We start from the raw sequence: 20,904 nt of genomic DNA, 5'->3' as shown, positions 1-20,904 counted from the left end.
TGTAATATTTAATTTTTAAATTAATTCAAATTTATTAGGTTAATTTTGTAAAATGAGAATGTATGGCAATTGGTTAGTTGGTGGGATAGTTTTAGAATGCACATTTAAAGGCAACAATTTCATAAACTATTCTTAGACCAACGTCGGTTGGTTAAAATGTGGGATTTCAATCTTCTCTATATATTTTTAAATTTGCTTTTTGCCTTTTTCTATGTGTTTTGCATGTGTTTGGACAATTCCTAAGTAGAAATCTCAGTTTTCAACGATATGGCTGGAACTAAGTTGTTCTCAAGAATCTTTTATCCATAAATAAATAAATACACCCACGCACACAAACTTTGCGAAGATATAAATCAACTCTGTAAGGGAAAAACAAAACAATTTGAAAACTCCTGTTGACAAATAATGAAAATAATCTTCTACAAAATTTGTCATCTTCAAGTTAATGTCATTAAAAATGTATTAGCATATAAATTAGACTTGTTGCAGAGGATAAGGAGATACCGACAAATAGACACAACACATAACAACATATAAGAAACAAATCTAAGGGCGACCCAAACTTTTAAATAGATCATTACTCAAAAGATAAATATCATAAGACTTCCTTGAAAGGAGGAAAACTAATTTTTTTTATAAAATTAATATCAAATAAGTGTTCGAAAGACATACACTACAAGAAAATGGGGATTTCTCGACGCACAAAAGCGTCGTGCGTCGAGAGAAATAGCAAAAATGTCGGAAAAGGATTTCTCGACCCATAAGTTCACGTCGGGATCGAAGTCGAGAAAAAACTGTTAGGAGAGGATATCCCGACGCTATATCTCGTGTGTCGGAATATCTTTTATTTTTTAAAAAAATACCTTACCATCGTCATCATCTTCCTACATGAGTAACCATCCATTTGATCGTTTGCTTCAACTTCCTCCTCTTTTACAGCTGTTGTGTGCAACCAAACATATACAAAAATTCAAGCTACGAAAACACACTAAGTAGTAAGTAAACAACAAGAAAAATAAAATCATATTTTACCTTCTAAACTCACCATGGTTGCCAAGAACATAAAGAGCGATTACAACACATTTCATATTATTGAATAAACAAAAACATAAATCAATAAGAAATGTTCGGATACTTAGAATAAAAGAAAGTCAATGATAGAAAAGAAAATTAAGAACAAATTCAAAGGGTTTTATGTTTAGGATTTTGAACTTTGAATTACCTCCAACCAAGAAGTTGCGAAAGAGACGAAGGCGGAGGGAGTTGCGGCGGCGGACAAAGCGGAAGACAACGAACAGACGATCTCCCTCTCTCGTGGCATCTTCCTCTTTTTCTTTCAATTTGAGTTTTGTGTTCTGTGAATACAAAACTCAAATATGTATAGGATCTCCCGACGCACCTCGTCGTCGAGCAATCCACCTATTCCCAACGCCGCAAAGTAAAACGTTTAAAAAAGCATTTTTCCTTTCTGACGTTTCACTAACGACGTCGAGAAAAGTTTTTTTTTTTTTTTTTGTAAACTTCTCCTGACATCATGCATAGCAGCGTCGAGAAAAGTTTAAATTTTTTTAATTTTTTTTAATTTTAAATGTTTTTCGACACCGTTATGCATAATGTCGGAATTGTGAACTTTTTAGTGATACAATTGACAAAACCAACCAAACAATTTAAAAACGAAACTCGCGGGTTCTAACAATTCTTTAAATAAAATAAATTTTAATAAAAAATGCCTAAAAACAAAATATTGAAAAATAGGTACATAGATGAGGAAGCAAAACTAAGTACCCATATGGCATGTCATGGACCCTTTCCATCGCTTGCCAGCTTTCCAGATCCTCTATCTTTGCCTGAAATATTAATCATAGAAAAGAGTGAGTATATAAAAATATACTCAGTAAAGGGTCCACTACTAGATAGGTGATATGTTAACTTTCCATTAGAAACATAATCATAAGAACACTTCTAATTGCGCTAGTGATTCCATATGAATACCCCTAGTCGTGCAAGTGATCATAGGTACACACAGGGCGAGTGAGACTGTACAAACACCCTTAATCATGTGAGTGGTCTCGTAAGAACAAACCTACTCGTGCGAGTGATCATAGGTACACACTCCTAAACATGTATGTGATATGTAGGTACACCCCTAATCGTGTGAGTGATCCCGTCAAAACACTCCTAGTTGTCTAAGTGACCACGTGTACAGTGTAACTGATCTCTAACTATGTATGTATCCGTAGGTACAACCCTAATCGTCCAAGTGATTCTATAGGAACACCCCTAGTCGTGTGAGTGATCCCATAAATAAGAACACAATATAGGTGGGGTAAAAAAACTAAATGACCAAAGTTAACAGACACATCACTGTCCAAAAGCATGTAACAATCAACATAACATGACATGAATCAACCGTCATAACAGTCCACATAACAGTTCATGAACCATGAAATCCAAAAATCATGTTTAATCATCACATAACATGAGTCAACATTTACACAACTTAATCTTAGCTAGCATATGCATAATCCATAAACACATGCAAACTCTTTAATTCGAAAGTCTAGTAGTAAAATCTTTTTCCTCGAGATTAACTAAAACAATTAATTCTTAGTTGATCGTTGAAGATTTTCTACTAATAGGTCCTAAACAATAAGGAAAAAATAGTAACTACAGGTAACCACAGTTTGCGAAAAAGACATTCAAAGAAGCGAAAACTAATCTTTAATTCAAAATTAAATATACTTAGACCAAAATTAAATATTTTATGGGTATACCTAAACCCAATCAAAACTCACCAAAGAAAATATCATACTGGCTCAAATGGCTAGATGGCTTAAGAAAAAGTGGGCAGTGGCTTGACTAGGAAAGGAAGAAGGCAATGGCTTGCACGGCTCGAGGAAGGAGGCTCACAAGGTAATGCTCAATGCGAACGATGGGATGGAGGAATACATGTGTGGCTTGCGACGTTTGAAGGCGAAGCTTGAATGGAGAGGCAAACGGTTGCAGCTTGGAGTCGTTAGACGGTGAAGCTCTGAGGTGATGGACGACGAAGCTGGGAGATTATGGATGACTTGTGAACTTGAGGGGACAAACACGCAAAGACAAGCGTTTTCGACTTGGCTTGCAACGACAAACGACGTCGTCTGATTGACATGGAGCGGTGATCGTTGATCTGTTCACGTGGTGGAGGTCAACAGAAGAAGGTGACGGAGAGTGGCGGCAAGGAGAGTTAGGCTCAGCTGGGGTTGAATGAAAGAAGAAGATGAAGATGAATAGTCACACGTGGTATGAGGGAATTTAAATATAATAATAGAATAATAATAACATTATTATTAGGGGTCTTTTCAAAAATATAACAAAACACCAAAATATTTTCTTTGTATAGAACAACATCAAAAACAGAAAAAGTCGACAGACACACAATGAAAAATACCAAAAATACCTTCGTGATTAATTGACACTTGACAAGAGTAATATATTTCGTAAACGATTGTTTAGATTTGACTACTTTTTGCTAGACGATCGTTTAAATTTGATCGTTTCGATTTGAGACGATTTTTTCCCAAGATTATTTAGTACAACATCATTTAGATTTAGCTATTCTGTGGCACACAATCATTTAGATTTGATCGTTTAAATTTGGACAGCTAAATCTAAACGATTTTTTTAACGATTTTTTAGTAGGTAGTAAATCTAAATAATTTTTTTGATACATGATCGTTTACATTTGCTACATGATCATTTAGATTTGATCGTTTAAATTTGGATAGTCTAGCAAAATCTAAATGATTTTTTTGGTACACTATCATTTACAATTGGTACATAATTACTACGATCGTTTAGGTTTGGTATAAGATCGTTTAGATTTAGTATAAGATCGTTTAGATTTGATACACGATAGTTTAGTTTTGGCTGGTATAAGATCGTTTAGATTTAATACACGATCATTTAGATTTGGCTATCCAAAACAAAAGATTTTTTAAAGATTCTTTAGTACGATGGTTTAGATTTGGCTACAACAAATTTTTTTCACGATATTTTATATCTGACATACGTTCTTAAACAACAAAATAACCGTTTGAAAAAATACAAAAGAAAAGAAAAAGACGATGAAAAGGAAAATAAAAATTGCAAAGGGAAAAATCTGGAATACTTTTTTTAAAAAAATAACCGACTTTGTGGGCTTTTTTATTTTGTTAGATATATCGTAAATATTTGGGTGTTTTGTTATATTTATGAAAATTTCTCTTATTATTATTAATATTATCTTTCTTTTTCTTTTACTTAATCATTTATTTTCTAAAATAAATCAAATGTTTGTGTTTCCTAGTTTAATTCTCATTCAATCAACTTTTATCTATTTTTTCAAAATAAATATACTTTTACAAATAATTATATTTTTCTAAAATATAATTATTTTCGTTCTTGTGAGTAAATATTTTTTCCCCAATTTATTATTCTTCAATAGATGGTTGATTTTATCATCTTTCCAAAATAATTTTTTTTCTTAAATAATCATTTTTAAGAAATATAATTATTTTTTCCAATTTCTATAAAACCAAATAATTCTCACTAAATGAATTTCAAATAATGCCCAATAAATTAAACTTAATTAAAAAAACTGAGATAACTAACTCAAAATTATCTTAATTTTTGGGGGTTAGAAACACGACAAAAAAGATATTACAGAAACATGTTGTTCGATCAAGTTTTGTCAGTAATAAACAAGTCAATCATATTGCAACACAAACTCCTAAACAATATAAATTGATACACACTTAAAATTGTATAGTTTAAACTGATACAACTATCAATTGAATTTTAACTTAAATTCCAAAATGAAATTTTGAAAGTGGTTTTTTCATGTATATTGAGCTGCTACAAAAAGTGATATAGCAAGTACAAAAATAATAGTAAAAGTAACAAAAAAAGAAATAATAGTAACACACAAGAGTTGATAACCAAGTTTGGTGATACAACACCTACCTTTGGGGACACTGTTCCTAGGAAAAATAATCCATTAAATATAAAAGAGTTTAGTGATTGCAACGTTGTACTTATATGTATATACTCAAGATTATAGTAACGATCATAAAGCTAACTCAGTGAACACTTAGGACCTGTTTGGTAACAATCATGTTTTCTGTTTCCTATTTATGTTTCTAATTTTTTAAGAAACGAATGTATTTGGTAACGTTCTTTGTTTCTTGTTCTCAAAATAATTAGAAACGTTCCTAAAAAAAATTAAGAAATTTGTGGAAACAGAAAAAAAATAAGTTTATCTCGTTCCCGTTTCTCTTCGTTCTCACTCCTACCCACTTTAGAGTTAGTAGATAGGTTACTCCCTTAAGAACTGAATCCAAGTCTTGAACAAAGTGTCCCACCTTTTCATTGGCCCGAGAAGAATCGGGTTTATGTTGGACCTTAAACAAATTGTTCATTAGTGGATTAGTGAGACTTAAGGGGTAAAATGATATTTTGACCCAGTCGAGGTTGTGAACAACTTGTAAATGATTAACTTATTGATCATGGTTATATCAAATGGACACAAATATATCTATAGTGAGGAGAGTGCAGCTGCGAGACTTTAGTGGAATGACTTGTTAGTTAACAAATGTTGTTTAGCTCATCTAGAAGAGTTTAGGCAGTTGATCTCAGATTGTTGGAGCACATAATCTATAGGTCAATTAGGTTCATCTGGTAGCTCATATGGAATTAACTTAAAACATTATGTTGGAATAATTCAAATGGTTCGAATCAGGTAAAGAGAGAGAAACTGATGTATATATAGCCGTCAGTTATAAGTTTGAGATAGAGATTTGTGTTTAAATGTGATTTAAATATTAAAAATATAAATATAAATTCATATTTGAAAGCTCATAATTGATAAAAATGGTCAAAGTTGTAAAAAGTCAAAATGTTATTTGACTTTGAAAAGTCAAACTTTGAGTGACTTTATATTCAAATATGATTTGAATTTCAAAAAAATGAATGTGGATTTATGCTCGGGAGGCCAAAATTAGTTAAGATGAATAAAATGGTGAAAAGTCAAAATGTTGACTTTTGACTTGAAAAGATTAAAGTAAAAGTCAAATTTGACTTTAACTTGAATGATCAAATGACTTTATTGCACTTGGACTAAAGTTAGTAGGAAAATTCAACATTTTGTTGGATAATTCCACTAACACTTGATGAGATAAGTGGCTATATAAGATGTTGATACATAGCCCACTAAGTTCCACTAATGGTTAGTGAAATGTTAGGTGTTGAGATTTGGCCAACTAATTACTTGCAATTTTGCATGTAATTAGAAAATACATAGGTTATTTTTCCATATTGTTAAAGACTTTTTGGCCAAAATTTATATTTTTAAATTACAAAAATTCTCCCAAAATTATTTTTCTCCCAAATCCCAAACTTATTCTTCCACCTCAATTTTCCATCTCTCTCCCTTTTTCCTTCACTTAACGGGTCCCACAACCTGGTTTTAAGTTCAGAGAATAACAGATAAATTCTAGTGGTAGTCTCCGGTTCGAGTTTGTGAGGAGATGTCGAGGAACAAGAAGCTACAGAGGTATAAACTTCTTTTAACTCTAATCTTGTTTTATTAAGGGTAGTATTGGGGTGTAATTGGACTGGATCGAGTCGATTTTCCTTTAAACCCAACCTGACCTAAAATGTATAGATAGCCGTATGATGGAATTGACCCGACCCGACCTATAATTGGGCGAGGTCGATTTTTTTCCATCTTTCTTTCATTCATTCTCTCGTTCTTTTATTATCCCAAATTTTCTCCTAATTTGAAGCAAATTACATTATAAACATCTTCTTCTTCTTCTCAATAAGAAAATTACATTATGCAAATTACAAATAATTAAGTCCTATACTTTCTAACTAAGTGTTTCAAACAAAAGACCAGTTCATAAACAAGTGACCGTTTTTTTCTTCATGCAAAACCACCAAAGTGCTTCCATTGATTTGGGAAGTGAAATGGTTATAAAATACAGAGAAACAAAAGAGTATAAAACAGTGCTTCCACTATCCTCCATTGATTCTTCAACCCAAAGTGCTTCCATCATTGTGCTTCAAGATTCTAAAAAAACAAGATTCAATATTTAACAAGTTAACAATTTAAAACAAAAAAAAAATGTAAATAAAGATTTAGGAGTAGGGATTTAGACCATAGAGTCATGATTTAGATTCTCAAATGTAGATTCCATCTTCTTTCCAATGTTTATAAATTCTAGATCAAAATGACAAACTATTAGCTTAATGAGATAATTTAAAATTTTAAATGCTTACTTCGAAAAGAATATTACATTCGTCAATTTCTTCAGCCCTATCAATTTCTCACATCATGTCGTCCAAATTTTTAGATTGAATTCAATTTTGAGCACACACTACAAGAAATCGAAACAATTGTGACGCTGTTGATCACCTTTCGCCGGTGAAAGGTGCGTCGCTGTTGATCACCTTTCGCCGACGCACACAATGGTACGTCGCAAAAAGTGAGGAACAAGACGTCACAGAAAGTCTAAAAATTAAATTTAATGCGTTCACTTTCCGCGACGCACAAGAACCAAACGTCGCTGAAAGTTTAAAATTAAAATTAATACATTTACTTTCCGCGACGCACAAGTACCAGATGTCGCGGAAAGTGAATATATTAAATTTAATATATTCACTTTTCACGACGCACAACATTAAGACGTCGCATAAATTTTAAAATAAAATTTAATATCTTTACTTTTCACGATGCACAAGAATCAAACGTCGCGAAAAGTTTAAAATTGAATTTAATATCTTTACTTTCCGCGACGTACAAGTACCAGACGTCGCAAAAAGTTGCAAATTTAAGTGTACATATTGAAGTGACAATGGTCACCTTTCCGTGACGTGTGGCAGGTGCACGTAGGGAAATGTTTAAATGATTAATTCATTATTTAACCTTTCTACAACATTGGGGTTACTCGACGTCGGGGAATGTGTCCTTCCTCGAAATGTTCAAAGACGTCGGGGAAAGTCCACTCTATTTTTCCCCATTCAACACAAAATTGATTGCAAAACGAAAGGAAAAGAAAATCGATTGAGAGAGAGGGAGAGGAGGAGATTTGTGCTGCCGTCCGTCTGTCTTTTCCGTCACCATTGCCGCTGTCGGAAGTGTCCTTGTCCCCCTCTTTCTCCTTTGTTACTATTCCTCACTCTCTATCTCTCATTCCCTCTACTTTCTCCATGTTTTCCTTCTCCAAATCGCTCATCTCCCTCTCTCATTCCTTGTACTTTCTCTCTTTCTCTTCTATGAATCGCTAATTTTCGTCCGTTTTCTATCCAATTTCATTCTCTAAAAACGATTAATCACTTGGAAATAAACTAAATAATGGAAGAATTTAGTGGGTTACTTTTCATATGTAAATAAAATAAATAATTAAAAAATATATTTAAAGCCTTCCGTGACATAGCGTTGCGAAAGCCATCTGCAACATGTTGCAGCGTGCGTTGGGAAAATTTTTCCCGTCATTGATGTGAGCTACTCTGGGAAAGTATCCCCAACGTGTCTGCCGATGTCATCTGCGACGTCGCAATAACCTTCCCCGACGTTGGTAAGGGTTTTCGACGACGTATTGCTACGTTGGGAAAACTCTTATTTCTTGTAGTGACAAATGAGTGTCGCAGTAGTTTGAGGAGTTAATGAACTTCGAAAAGAATCTAACACCCGTCCTCGAATGCTAAAGGTTGACTCAGAAGACACAGTTGATATATGAATATTGTAGATGTTCCTGGCTACTTGGCTAATGATCTTAAATCGAAAGAAATTCATCTTCCACCAATTTAACAAATCTAAATATTCATCTTTTATGCGAGCCTCATCTAGATAACGAGTCACCTTTGTTTTAGCATCATCTACACATATTTTGTTGTTTTGTTTAAATTTATCATGAACAACAGCACGTGCCTTATAAGATTCACTAGATGAAATAGAAGGTATTTCACTTTGACTTTGAAAGTCAAATCCTTCGATAGGAGTACATGATTGTGTGTGAATATTTTTCTTTTGATATTGACATTCTCATATAATAATCATCACACAATCGAAGAAATGCTTCCTCAACCTTATTTGTCCATTTTTTTTGCACAATCTTTCTCCAAAAATTCTTTAAAACAATAATTCACATAAGCGAACTTGTACCTAGGTTCAAGAACTACAAAAACGTATAATAACAAATTGGTCTTCTCACTTGTAGTTATATCTCAATACTTGTTGAACTTTATCTGCATGCTTGGTGTCATCTGATTCAATATTGCATTCTCATACAATGAGTATTCACAATTTTTTTTCTCTTGCTGAATTCAATGGAGTAAGGACCTTGTGAATGTTATACTTGATGCTTGATACTCGTGTAGTTCTATGTTCATTTAAGCTTTAAGATATCAAAGTCCTATTAGTTTTGCAGAGAAAGTGATTATGGATGGATGTGTTAGTGAGGCCAATATTTTTCATACAAATGCAAGTAATAATAATGGAATAGCAGCAACAGGAGGAAGAGGAAATGAAGGATCAATGGCTATAAATTTAGAGGTCAATAATCATCATCAATACACTCATTCAGAAACACAGAAATATACCCATTCCACCATAATAGAAACTCTAACTTAATTTCTTAAAAAAAAAAAAATAGCCGTTTTTTTGAGTGAAGAGAACCCAATAGGGATTTTGGGAGATGAACAACGAACGAAAAAAAATTCCCACAAACAACAACGAACAAAGAATGATCGACGAAGGAAGAATGACTGGCGAACGAAGAATGGTCGTGAACTTCGACGGAAGGATATCTAAAGTAGAAGACTGAGTCACGAAAGAGAAGAGTCAAAGACGAACATAAGGGAGGAGTCCAACACGAATAGTGTTTGAAAAGAACGGAAGGAGAAAGAGTATCGAGTGAAAGGCAAGTAAAATAATTTCAATTTTTAACCTAACATTTACCCCTGAATCGAACCGACCTAGTTCAATTCGGTTTGGTTCAGTAATATTATCTTTGCAGCCCGATCTAACCCGAACTGAAGCTTGGTTTGATTCAGGTTTTTTCACCCCTAGGTAGTATTGCATGTTAACATCTAAATTGTTTATGTAGATCTATAGTTTGTCCTTTATTTTTTATTTTATTTACTTATTGTATGAGAATGTTAAGTCTGATTCGACAAGGGTTAACGTGTAAGATTAAGAAAATGTCTCTTCTCTCTTCACGGGAAGAGAAGAAATAGGAGAATTTTTGTTAAAGTGTGGTAAGTGGTTTTCTTCTTAAGTGTTTTGTGGTTCCACTTTATTATTTTGAAAAATGATTTCAAATGAGAATGTTTTAAAAAGAGATTTCTAAGAAAAGTTTGTGTGTTCTAGCATTATAAAAATCATGTTAAAGCTTGATTTGATATTGATTATGATTTCCATGCTATGAAATGGTTTTCAAACAATTAGTTAATTACTTGAGATGATGCTAACTTTTATGTGCACATAAAGAGTCAAGGCCGCCATGGGGTGTACGAACCACATGGTGATAAGAAGTTGGCTTATGCGTTGCAAGAAGCGTATAAAGCTTAGCGACTTGAGTAACAAGGACGAGTCTGTATGTTCTCGGATGCTGTTGATATAGTAGTCAAACGCGAGGTAATGAGACCAAGCGTAGAGAACGATTCAGGATCCTTGGTGAAAGGAATGAATGTTAACTAATGTGTGTTTCTGTGGAATTGTTATGTTTTGAATATGTTAAGCATAAAAAAAAGTTTATGTGAGATGAAATTATTTGATATTATTTGTGCAAAATGATGTTTATGAAAAGCTATTGCGAAAAGGATTTCATAAAACCTTAGTCTTTTAGACATTCTTTCAAAAATTTATCTTTTAGGATCAAACGTTTAGGCCAAGTAAAGAAGAAGGTTGAAGGATCAATTTGCAGCGAGATGACTCTAGACGTTTTGAAAATAAAGCATTGGTTGTTTGATCAAAGTGTTGTAATTATGTATCAAAAGCTTGTTATTAATAAACGTTTTGGTAGATATTTATTATACTTGCCGTTTAGGTTAACCACTGTTGCGTTTTAATTTTTGTTGATAATATAAAAGGAGTTAAGAATAATATTTTGCGATAAGAAACTTTCAAAGTTGTACCAAACTCACATCCTATTCCTACTACTTCGACATTTTCATTGATAGTACGATTTGTGGTGTGACAATACCATACAACATGACTTATTTGAAAAATAGATCCAATAAAATACATTTTTGAGAAACCATCATCATCTGGGAGGATTGCAAAATGACAAGTTTTGTTGTCGGAGTATGATATTGTTTATGTTACTAAAAAAGCAATAAAATGAAGTGTACTTGCTAATCATTTAGTTGCCCAACCAGTAGCAGATTACGAGTCTATAGGGGTTGATTTTCCAGATGAAACATATTTTTAGTTTAAAAGGATGCTACAGGTCATAAGATATGAATTATGCTTTTTAACGGTGCCTGAAATGAGTTTGAGACAAGGGATTGGAGTTGTACTAATTTCTCCAGAAGGAAAAGTCTTCCCCCTAATGGCCAAGTTACATTTTGATTGCACTCACAATATCATTGAATATGAAACCTGCATTATGAGACTTCAAGCAGCATGCAGCGTGAGTATTAAAAAATTGAAAGTTTGGGTGACTCAATGCTAATAATACATCAAGTCAAGGAAGAATGGGAAATAAGAGATGCTAAATTGGTGCTTTACAGGCATTAAGTTACAAAATTATCTTTAAATTTTGAGAAAATTTCATTTGACCATGTCCATAGGGAGGACAATCGAATAACAGATGCATTAGCCACCCTGACAGTGTTGGTTGATCTTAATCTTGAGTGTGAACTTTATCTAATCTAAATTACAAAGTCGGATGCACCGACATATTACATGAATATTGAAAATGATCATAAGCTATGATATTTTGACATTAAGTTGTACATAAAGTGTAGAGAATATCCATATGGAGCTTCATGGAATGACAGACACACAATAAGAAGCTTAGCCATGAACTTTTTCTTAAGTGGTGAAGTTATTTATAAAAGAAACCATGATATGGTGCTCATTCGGTGTTGATAGGGAAGAAGCAAAACAAATTATGACAGAAATTCTTGAAGAAATATGTGGAATACATGCTAATGGACATATATGGCTAGACAAATACTTAGATCTGATTATTACTGGACAACGATGGTATCAGTCTGTAAAAAATGTCAAATTCATATGGATAAGATCCACGCAGCAGAATCTCCATTTCATGTCTTGTCAGCATCCTGACCATTTTTTTTGTGGGGAATGAATGTTATTGGACCCATTGATATTCCTAAAGCCTCAAATGATCATCGCTTTATTCTCGTGGCCATTGATTACTTCACTAAATGGATAAATGAGACATTTTATTACAATGTTACAGGAGTAGTAATGCTCAAGTTTATCAAGAAAGAGTTGATTTGTCATTATAGCAGCATTAAGTCATGAACAACTTTACCAAAGAAAAGACTAATGCGAGAATAAAATAAGAAAGTGCATCCTCGAAGATTTTGAGAAGGATATTTGGTGTTAAAAAGGATACTTCTTTTTGAAAGGGATCGTCAAAGAAAATGAACTCATAATTATGAAGGTTCGTTCGTAGTGAAAAAAGTTTTTTTCAGGTGGAGCTTTGCTTTTAACCAATATGTATTGCGTTGAGTTAAAAAATACTGTGAATTCATATTATGTTTGAAGATTTTATGTACGAGGCATTTTCTGAGAAGGTTTCGTAGTGTTGAAAGAGGTCAGAGGTTTTTCTAAGAAACTTACAATTAGTTCTTAGAAAGTTATTTCCACATCTGTAAACTTTTCCTTACCTTCTCTCTTTGTACTCTTTTTTCAAGCATAGTTGTTATCTTGTTCTTTTTGTCGTTTCTTATTATATTTATCAAACATATGTTTATTTGTCAATTCTTTCTTTTAACCTTTCTAAAACGTTATCAAATTATAGTAAACATCTATTATCCATCAGCCTATTATTCTATCTGTTGTTAATTAACAAGGATTCAACTCAACTTATTGTATTGGCAAACCAAGTAAAAGTTATGATTTTCTTTTGTTAAAACTTAAGGAAATATAAGTATCTACAAGTCCAGACAAATTTTGCTACGATTGTGAGTTGTCACAATTGAAAGTCTACATCCTAAAAGAATTCACGTTTTGTGAAGTCTAAGACTAAAAAATATTGGGTCTTTAAATATAGTGCAGTCTTTCGCAGTTTTGATTCGTTGGCTTGATACAAAGAGTGACAAATTTGGTATCTTAAAAAGCTCTCATGATACATATGTCTTATTCTATCCGACCATGCTGATAAGTTGTTAATAGGATTGGTAAAATGGAGTACTCAACTATTTATTTCTTTGAAAAACATAATATTTAATTTTCACATTAACCCAGTCCAAAAGTAGGATGAATGCATTTTTTTTTTATCAAACCTAGCCCTTGAGTTAAGGTTGATATCTTTTCAAATTTGGTTAAATGAAGCTCAGATCTGAAACTGAGGCCAAAACTTGTCTATCAGGTCATTTATTTATCAAACCTACTCCTGCAGCTAAGGTTGATGTCTTTTCAACTTTGGTTAAATCGAGCCTCAACTATTAGGTTCATTATTTATCAAACTTAGCCCTAAAGCTAAGGTTGATATCTGTGCTCATTTGAGAGTTTTTCTTCTCTCTTAAAAAATAAAAAAAACTGGATCAAACACCTTATCTATTTCCTTCGTCCACCTTTAAATATTTTCATGATAGACAAAGGGGCAAGTTATAGATATGTATTTTGTCCTTTATTTTTTATTTTTTATGTTAGATTTACTTATTTATTTTTATAAAAGAAATTTAGTTTTGAATTTAACTTTTTTATAAAAAAAAAAAACAAAAAAGAAATATACAAATCTATTTTTCCCTTTCCCTCTTCACTACTTTCCCCACACTCTCATAATCATCCTCTTCTCCTTGCTCTAAGAAAAAACTACCACTAGCCAAACACAGTTTGGTAATAGTAAGAATTTCTATATGAATGAAAGAGAGAGATGTTTATAAAAAATGAGAGGAAAAGAAAAAAAAAGTTAAATGGTTACCAACAAAGGTTTCAATTGGAATACACCAAAATGTCCGGGGCTAGAATTAGAAAAAAGAAAAGAGAAATGGATATTATGTGGGAAATGGGAAGATGTTGCATAAATAATATAGGTGGATATTGGTTATTGGATATTGCATAAATGGTTTTTCTTTTTTCTTATACGGATGATAGGGACAAGGACAAGGAGGGTTAACCAAAGTTCCTGCCTGCTCCCAATTCATCAATCGCACCCAATTCAACTGGATTGACTTCTTCCTTTCCTTTCCTTGCCTTGCCTTCACCTTGCATTCATTGACACAAGAATACATTTCCACATAGAATTCCGATGGGTGCAAGCAGCGATCCCAATCAAGATGCTTCCGACGAGCAGCAGAAGCGCTCTGAGATCTACACCTATGAAGCCCCATGGCACATCTACGCCATGAACTGGAGCGTCCGCCGTGACAAGAAGTACCGTCTCGCCATTGCTAGCCTCCTCGAGCAGTATCCCAATCGTGTCGAGATTGTCCAGCTTGATGACTCCAGCGGCGAGATCCGCTCCGACCCTAATCTCTCCTTCGAACATCCTTACCCTCCTACTAAGACCATCTTCATCCCCGACAAGGAGTGCCAACGCCCCGATCTTCTCGCCACTTCCAGCGACTTTCTCCGCGTTTGGCGTATCTCTGATGATCCTTCTTCTGTTGAGCTCAAGAGTCTTCTTAATGGCAACAAGAACAGCGAGTTCTGTGGCCCTCTTACCTCCTTTGACTGGAATGATGCTGAACCTAAGCGTATTGGGACTTCCAGTATCGATACTACTTGCACTATTTGGGATATTGAGCGGGAAACTGTTGACACCCAACTCATCGCTCATGATAAGGAAGTCTACGACATTGCTTGGGGCGGTGTTGGCGTATTTGCTTCCGTTTCCGCCGATGGTTCTGTCCGGGTCTTCGATTTGCGCGATAAGGAGCACTCTACCATTATCTACGAGAGCTCCGAGCCTGACACTCCCTTGGTTCGATTAGGCTGGAACAAGCAGGACCCGAGATATATGGCCACAATCATCATGGACAGCGCCAAAGTTGTCGTGCTTGACATTCGCTTCCCCACGCTTCCCGTCGTCGAGTTACAGAGACACCAAGCTAGTGTCAACGCCATTGCTTGGGCTCCGCACAGCTCTTGCCACATCTGTACTGCAGGGGATGATTCTCAGGCCTTGATTTGGGATTTGTCGTCCATGGGGCAACCTGTCGAAGGTGGGCTTGATCCCATTCTTGCCTATACAGCTGGAGCAGAAATTGAGCAGCTGCAATGGTCATCTTCCCAGCCGGACTGGGTTGCGATTGCCTTTTCGACTAAGCTTCAGATTCTGAGGGTATGATGCATGTGAGTGATACCATGTAACTTTTCAAGTAGTAACACATATGGGATCTTAGTTGTTCTGGCATGTTCCTTCGTTTTCTTTTCGCAACAACACTTTGGTCACGCTGCTAATTGTTGTCCATCCCTGCTCTTAGAATGCCGAATGGTTGATGTAGCCCTACTTTATCTGTAGCTGTTTGCACTCTATTCTTTTAACCGAATTTCCTTTTTGTATATGCAGCAACACTTAGCTTTGTTTCTTCACCTACACAGGTAGTCATGTCTGAGAACCATCATGTGTAACTTCGTTGTCTAGTTAATGTCAACAAGCCATCCTTTAATACCTACAGAACCTTCAAATGATGCATACTTTAGTTTTCTTTACAGGGCTTTGTAGATGGACCTCTCTGTATGTAGCAAGTTACCATCTATAGAATGATTCATTCCTTTAATGACATGATGATTCAACGTACAGATTTCTAAATTTTGTTTTGTTTTCTTTAAATTGAAAGTTCTTGAAAGTTGATTTAACACTCGAAGTTAGTTTTATTCTTGATAGTGCGTTCCTCAGTTACTCAACTTTCTGTTTTTTGAAATTGGAGAACTCCCATTCTCATTTCTCAAGAATGAAAGCTAAAAGGGATTTCTGCTTGATTTGAAGTGTGCGAACCTACTGTTCTGTTCTCGAATGGAGGAGAATATAATGAGAATTAAACCCGTTGATTGAACTACATGACCTCATAGTTGGTGCATGTTAAAATTGGCTGATAATTAACTTACATGACTTAGTACTAGTACCTAGTAAACTGACAGAAATATAGAGGACAAAAGTTATCTAAAAGAGTAAAGCTTCCAATTTCTCCCCAAAATTCTTAGAAAACAGTTGAAATTTCAAGTTTTCTTTCTCTTTGGTAACCTGTTTTTATTTTCTCATCTAAATTCTTGCAACCAATTCATTGAGTAATATGCCATGTAAGTTTATCAAGAATGTTGAGGAAAAGCATGCAGGTGTGCGATATGCCATTATTCACCTTATTTGCCTGAAGCGAGATGATCACAAAGGCATGACGCTTTAAGTGTCTCATGCCTCTGAATCAGGTGTTCCTAGGCATTTTCTTCCACAGAACTTACTTTTATATGCTTTAATGTAGAAGGTCTTATAATTGAAAAACAAAAATGAGGACTGTTCTGTGGGCATCATTACTCTTGAGTCTTTTGTGTATCGAGATCAACCTATCGGATATCACCAACGAAGAACCATCTGCACAAGTCTCCCTCACTTCCCCATTCCTCCACTTCACCCAAAATCTTTCATATCTACCCTAAACATTCTCTTCAATTCCCCATTGGTAGTGTGTACTTCTCAGATTTTTCTTTCGTAACTAATATTCCTTAAAGAAAAGGGTCGTATGTGGACTTCGTTTTCTGTTCTTATTCCCAGATCCTAGTCCTACTCTGAAATATGATTCAGAAATTAGAATCCAAGCAGGTTAGCCCTTTCCTTCAAATTTTATTACTTAGCTATGTAAAATTAACGTTTTATTATGATGAAAGACAAGGAATCTTTATTGCTTATGACTTTTCTCTATCTTTGAAGTCAATACACGTGAATTGAATATTTTAGCTTTATATTTAAATTGATATTATTTTCTAAGGTATTAGGTATTGTGCGCCATCCCAATCATACCTAACCCAGGTTTAGCCTTGTCTTTAGATCTTCTGCACCTTAGTACATGTTTCACCTTCAAGAAGATTGCATCTATTTGTTTCATAGATAAAGCTTGTAGGGGTAAATGTTTTTTTATCCCTACAGATTTTTTTGTTTTGTTTCTTTTTCTGGAATTAGTAGCAATATAGCCAGAATGGAATACAAGCTTCTTTTCTTTTTCTTTTTCTGTTTTATTATTATTATATATAATTTTGAAGGGAAATAGAAGATAAGGAGTACATTTAAAAGTAAAAAAAATCGGGCTCTGTAATGTGCATCGATCAATTTGAAAGAATAATGCAGATGGCCTTAACTATGGTGATCTATTTCGGGATACAAATCTAAGTAACAAAGACCATGAATCCGTTGATTTGGCCGGTTTAGGAATAAGATCAATCAATTTTTTTTTTTATATATTGTTTTCATTTTTCATTTTCTGGAATGGAAAAAAAAAATGAATACATTTATATTGACTTCGTTATGGTAGTTAATTTTAGTTTTATAATTGTCATACTGGTATGTAGTCCAGGATTAATTTTTGCTCCAAATTGAGTCAAGCTGACTTGTTCACAGTCCTACCATTTAGATCTAGAGTCGAGATAAAAAGTACTAGTATTTCATTGACATCTCAATTGAAAAAACTGGATGAATATTGTTGGAAGTTGGCAAGTTTGATTTCTCCCCCGTCCTTTCTTTTTCTCTATTCTTAGTTGACTCGCTTCAGTATGTTGGTCATTCAAAATTTTCTTTTTTGGCCATACTAGTATGAGGGTCGGTCAGTTTTTGCTTCAAATGGACTAAAGCGGATCTATTCATAACCTAAAATGAAGAGCCAAGAAACACAAAGTCCAGCACTCATTTATATCACTACCTCTCATTCCTCTAAATTCTGTATTGAAGGAGGCTCACTCAAGCAGATTTCCAACATCTTTCCAAGGACTGCTGGTTGATGGTTCATACAGATTGATAAATACTTTCCTTAAATTTTGTGATGACATTGCCACTGATTATACCCCTCCAGTTAAAGTGACTGGAAGAGGAGGGGAATGATTTGGCTGCTATAAATGGACATTTCAAAGATTTTCAAGTCCAATTGGCAGGGAAATTATCAACATGTCCCTTTCACCCTGATACCTTATCAAATCTGGCTCTTTGGCTTTCCCATCCAAAGAATGTCTGATGTAGTTGTCGAGAAAATTATTTGGGTTGCATCAATATGTCAACCATCATAAGCACTTTGGAGAATTGGCATGTAAAGGTTTGAGCACACACTAGCTAGGGGAGAGAAGTTATGTGGGGGTGGGGGGTGAGAATTAAGAAATTTGTGTTGTTTAGGCCGAAACTCATGATTTAGCAATTAATTAAAAGATTCCACCTCTCAAAGTTGCTTATGTAGCGAAGCTATCAACAACTATTCTTCCTATTCTTAACTTCTCGGAAATCCTATAAGGCGCAAAGTCTATGAAGGCATGTATCAAGCTTAATTTGATTGTCATTCAAGTCCACATCTTTCCAATCTCATTCTTCTTCCATCCCCCACACTTGGGGAAGAATACCCTCGGATGAGTTTCTCTTGAAGCTATAAGGTCAAATTTGATCTCTTGCGTGACAAGTGTCTTCTTCTACCTAATGAGCCAGCCAAATTCATCAGTCTTGCTAGTACAACCGTGGGTCATGCCAAAAGATACAACAGATGCTTTTCAAGGATAAAATTTTCTTCTAATCATATAAATGCAAGTATGGGACAATGAAATTTCTAGTTCTACTGTAGTACCTCTTATTCATAACTTGATAGATCGTCAAATGATTTATTCATTGATTTTGTGGGTCCACATCATTCTTAAGTTCTACTTTTGTGGCAAGTAATGAATGGAGGTAGTATGAAATATCTTACATACTGTATAGTACTATAATTTTTCACTGGAAAACGTATCGTGTACCTATAAATTAAATTGTAGTAGTTTATTATATCTAAGCCTCATATTTATGAGAAGAGGGATTAATACGAATACGATAACCTTGAAGCACCATGATTAAATTAGACCTTGCATTGACTTAAGTAGGCCAATGCATTTTTACCTAGAACTACTGAGCTTGTTGTTTTTATTACAAGTGCACAAATAAATGGAGTTTAGGGCCATTTTTGTAAAACCTAATATATTCATTGCTTGTTTTAGCATTTGTTTCGATACTTCAATGAATCGATCCATCTTATAACATATATCTGCCACAACGAGTGTCGATATCATGTCCTTTGCATCATTGTCATCGTTAACTTTGTTCCTTTGTTCAAGCGCCAAGCCAAACCAAATTCTCTTGTTCAAGAAATTGTTTAATTGTTGTACACCCTTCACATTTCCTCCTGGTGATAAAAATGTAAACTAAGTAGATTGAAAATTTAAGTAGATTTTTTCTTTGAAACATGGTTTTGTTGATGCTTGATTTGCTACAACCCATGTAAAGCGGAAGTGTTTGTAATAAAGGATGTTATATTAACATAGAGGAATAAAGGTAACGGTGGATTAAGGACTAGTTAGTATATAACATTCTATTAAACAACCAATTAATCCAAAATTTTATGCTAGTAGTTGAAAACAAATTTAATTATATATCACTAACACATTCAATGAAGAATGTGCAAAGGCAAAGACAAGTGGGTTAGAAGAATTCTTCAATTGTGTAAATTATGCCCAAGAAGTCTATTGACTGTTGGTTTAAACTTTAGTTTTTCTGTATTTGTCTGATGATTATGTATCTGACAGGAGCAAATATTGCACTTGATCTTTAGCTAACAGGTATTTGTCTGTCAAGATTTTAACTCATTTGGTTTCTCAGTTTGTAGTTGAAGTCACATTGGTTATTTCACAACAACGACAAGATTGCCGAATCAATTTTGTTAGCTTGGATTGGAATGGTGCAGTCCAACTAAAACAATGTCTTTTTTTTTTTTTTGCAAAGGAAACAACCAGCTTGGTGTGACATTTTTTACATTCTATTTTACTAGAAAGTAATTCAGTAGAAGAATACGAAACTCTCCCACACACTTTTTCTCTCTTTGTGTTGTCCTTTTAATTGCATAGAGGGGAAAGAGGAAAGATAATTATGTTAATGAATCGTGAAAAAAGAGGGGAAAAAACGTAGTGAGTAATGAGAGGTAGGCCTCGATATGTGTACAATTTGGGATCAATTATGTAATTTCATTCAGCGACCATGCAAACAAAACGTTATAACAGGTTTCTAGAATGTGGGTTAGATCAAAAAATAATCTTGTCCATAAGTAATGGAATCAACCTATTTTGTGCTTTGTGCGTCTCCCCAAAGATAAACATCTATAATCTTAACATGTTTGATATAGATTTTAAAACTATTAACAATAACATGTCTTTAATCGTTTTAATGTTTGATTTTTTACTTTTAGATTTGATTTACATGCCACTTAAATTGATTTTTCATGAAAAAATATATCTTTTTGGAGTGATTTTAAGAATAGGAGAATGATAGACCCCCCATAGTAAAGATGTATTCACGTAGGGATAAAAGTGGGAAGAAGAAAGAATGATTGAGAGTTAGTAATTTTCTCGGTGTGGGCCTTAGGAGCATATGACGGTTAGAGTGGGGCTAAGTATTATGTTAATTTTCTTAGTGTTTGCTTATTTAGGTATTTTGAATGTTGGGGGGTGAGTATCTTTTTGTTAAATGA

The 20,904-nt window shown here is 34.1% G+C and overlaps 1 protein-coding gene across 1 annotated transcript; it reads left to right on the top strand.

Moving 5' to 3' along the window:
- Positions 1-14,271: 14,271 nt before the first annotated feature.
- Positions 14,272-15,968, top strand: LOC101203334 (WD repeat-containing protein LWD1). The gene has a single exon (XM_004145576.3). It carries the CDS (start codon positions 14,475-14,477, stop codon positions 15,513-15,515), a length of 1,041 nt encoding a protein of 346 aa, XP_004145624.1. The 5' UTR covers positions 14,272-14,474; the 3' UTR covers positions 15,516-15,968.
- The last annotated feature ends 4,936 nt before the right edge of the window (positions 15,969-20,904 follow it).

This window comes from Cucumis sativus, chromosome 3 (assembly GCF_000004075.3).
Source record: "Cucumis sativus cultivar 9930 chromosome 3, Cucumber_9930_V3, whole genome shotgun sequence".
NCBI lineage: Eukaryota > Viridiplantae > Streptophyta > Magnoliopsida > Cucurbitales > Cucurbitaceae > Cucumis > Cucumis sativus.
Note: the sequence above shows the minus strand (reverse complement) of the source record. Positions and strands in the feature narration are given on the sequence as shown.

Bases quoted from the DNA above. Each gene is read 5' to 3' on its own strand.
- LOC101203334 (XM_004145576.3), top strand. From the start codon at position 14,475: ATGGGTGCAAGCAGCGATCCCAATCAAGATGCTTCCGACGAGCAGCAG.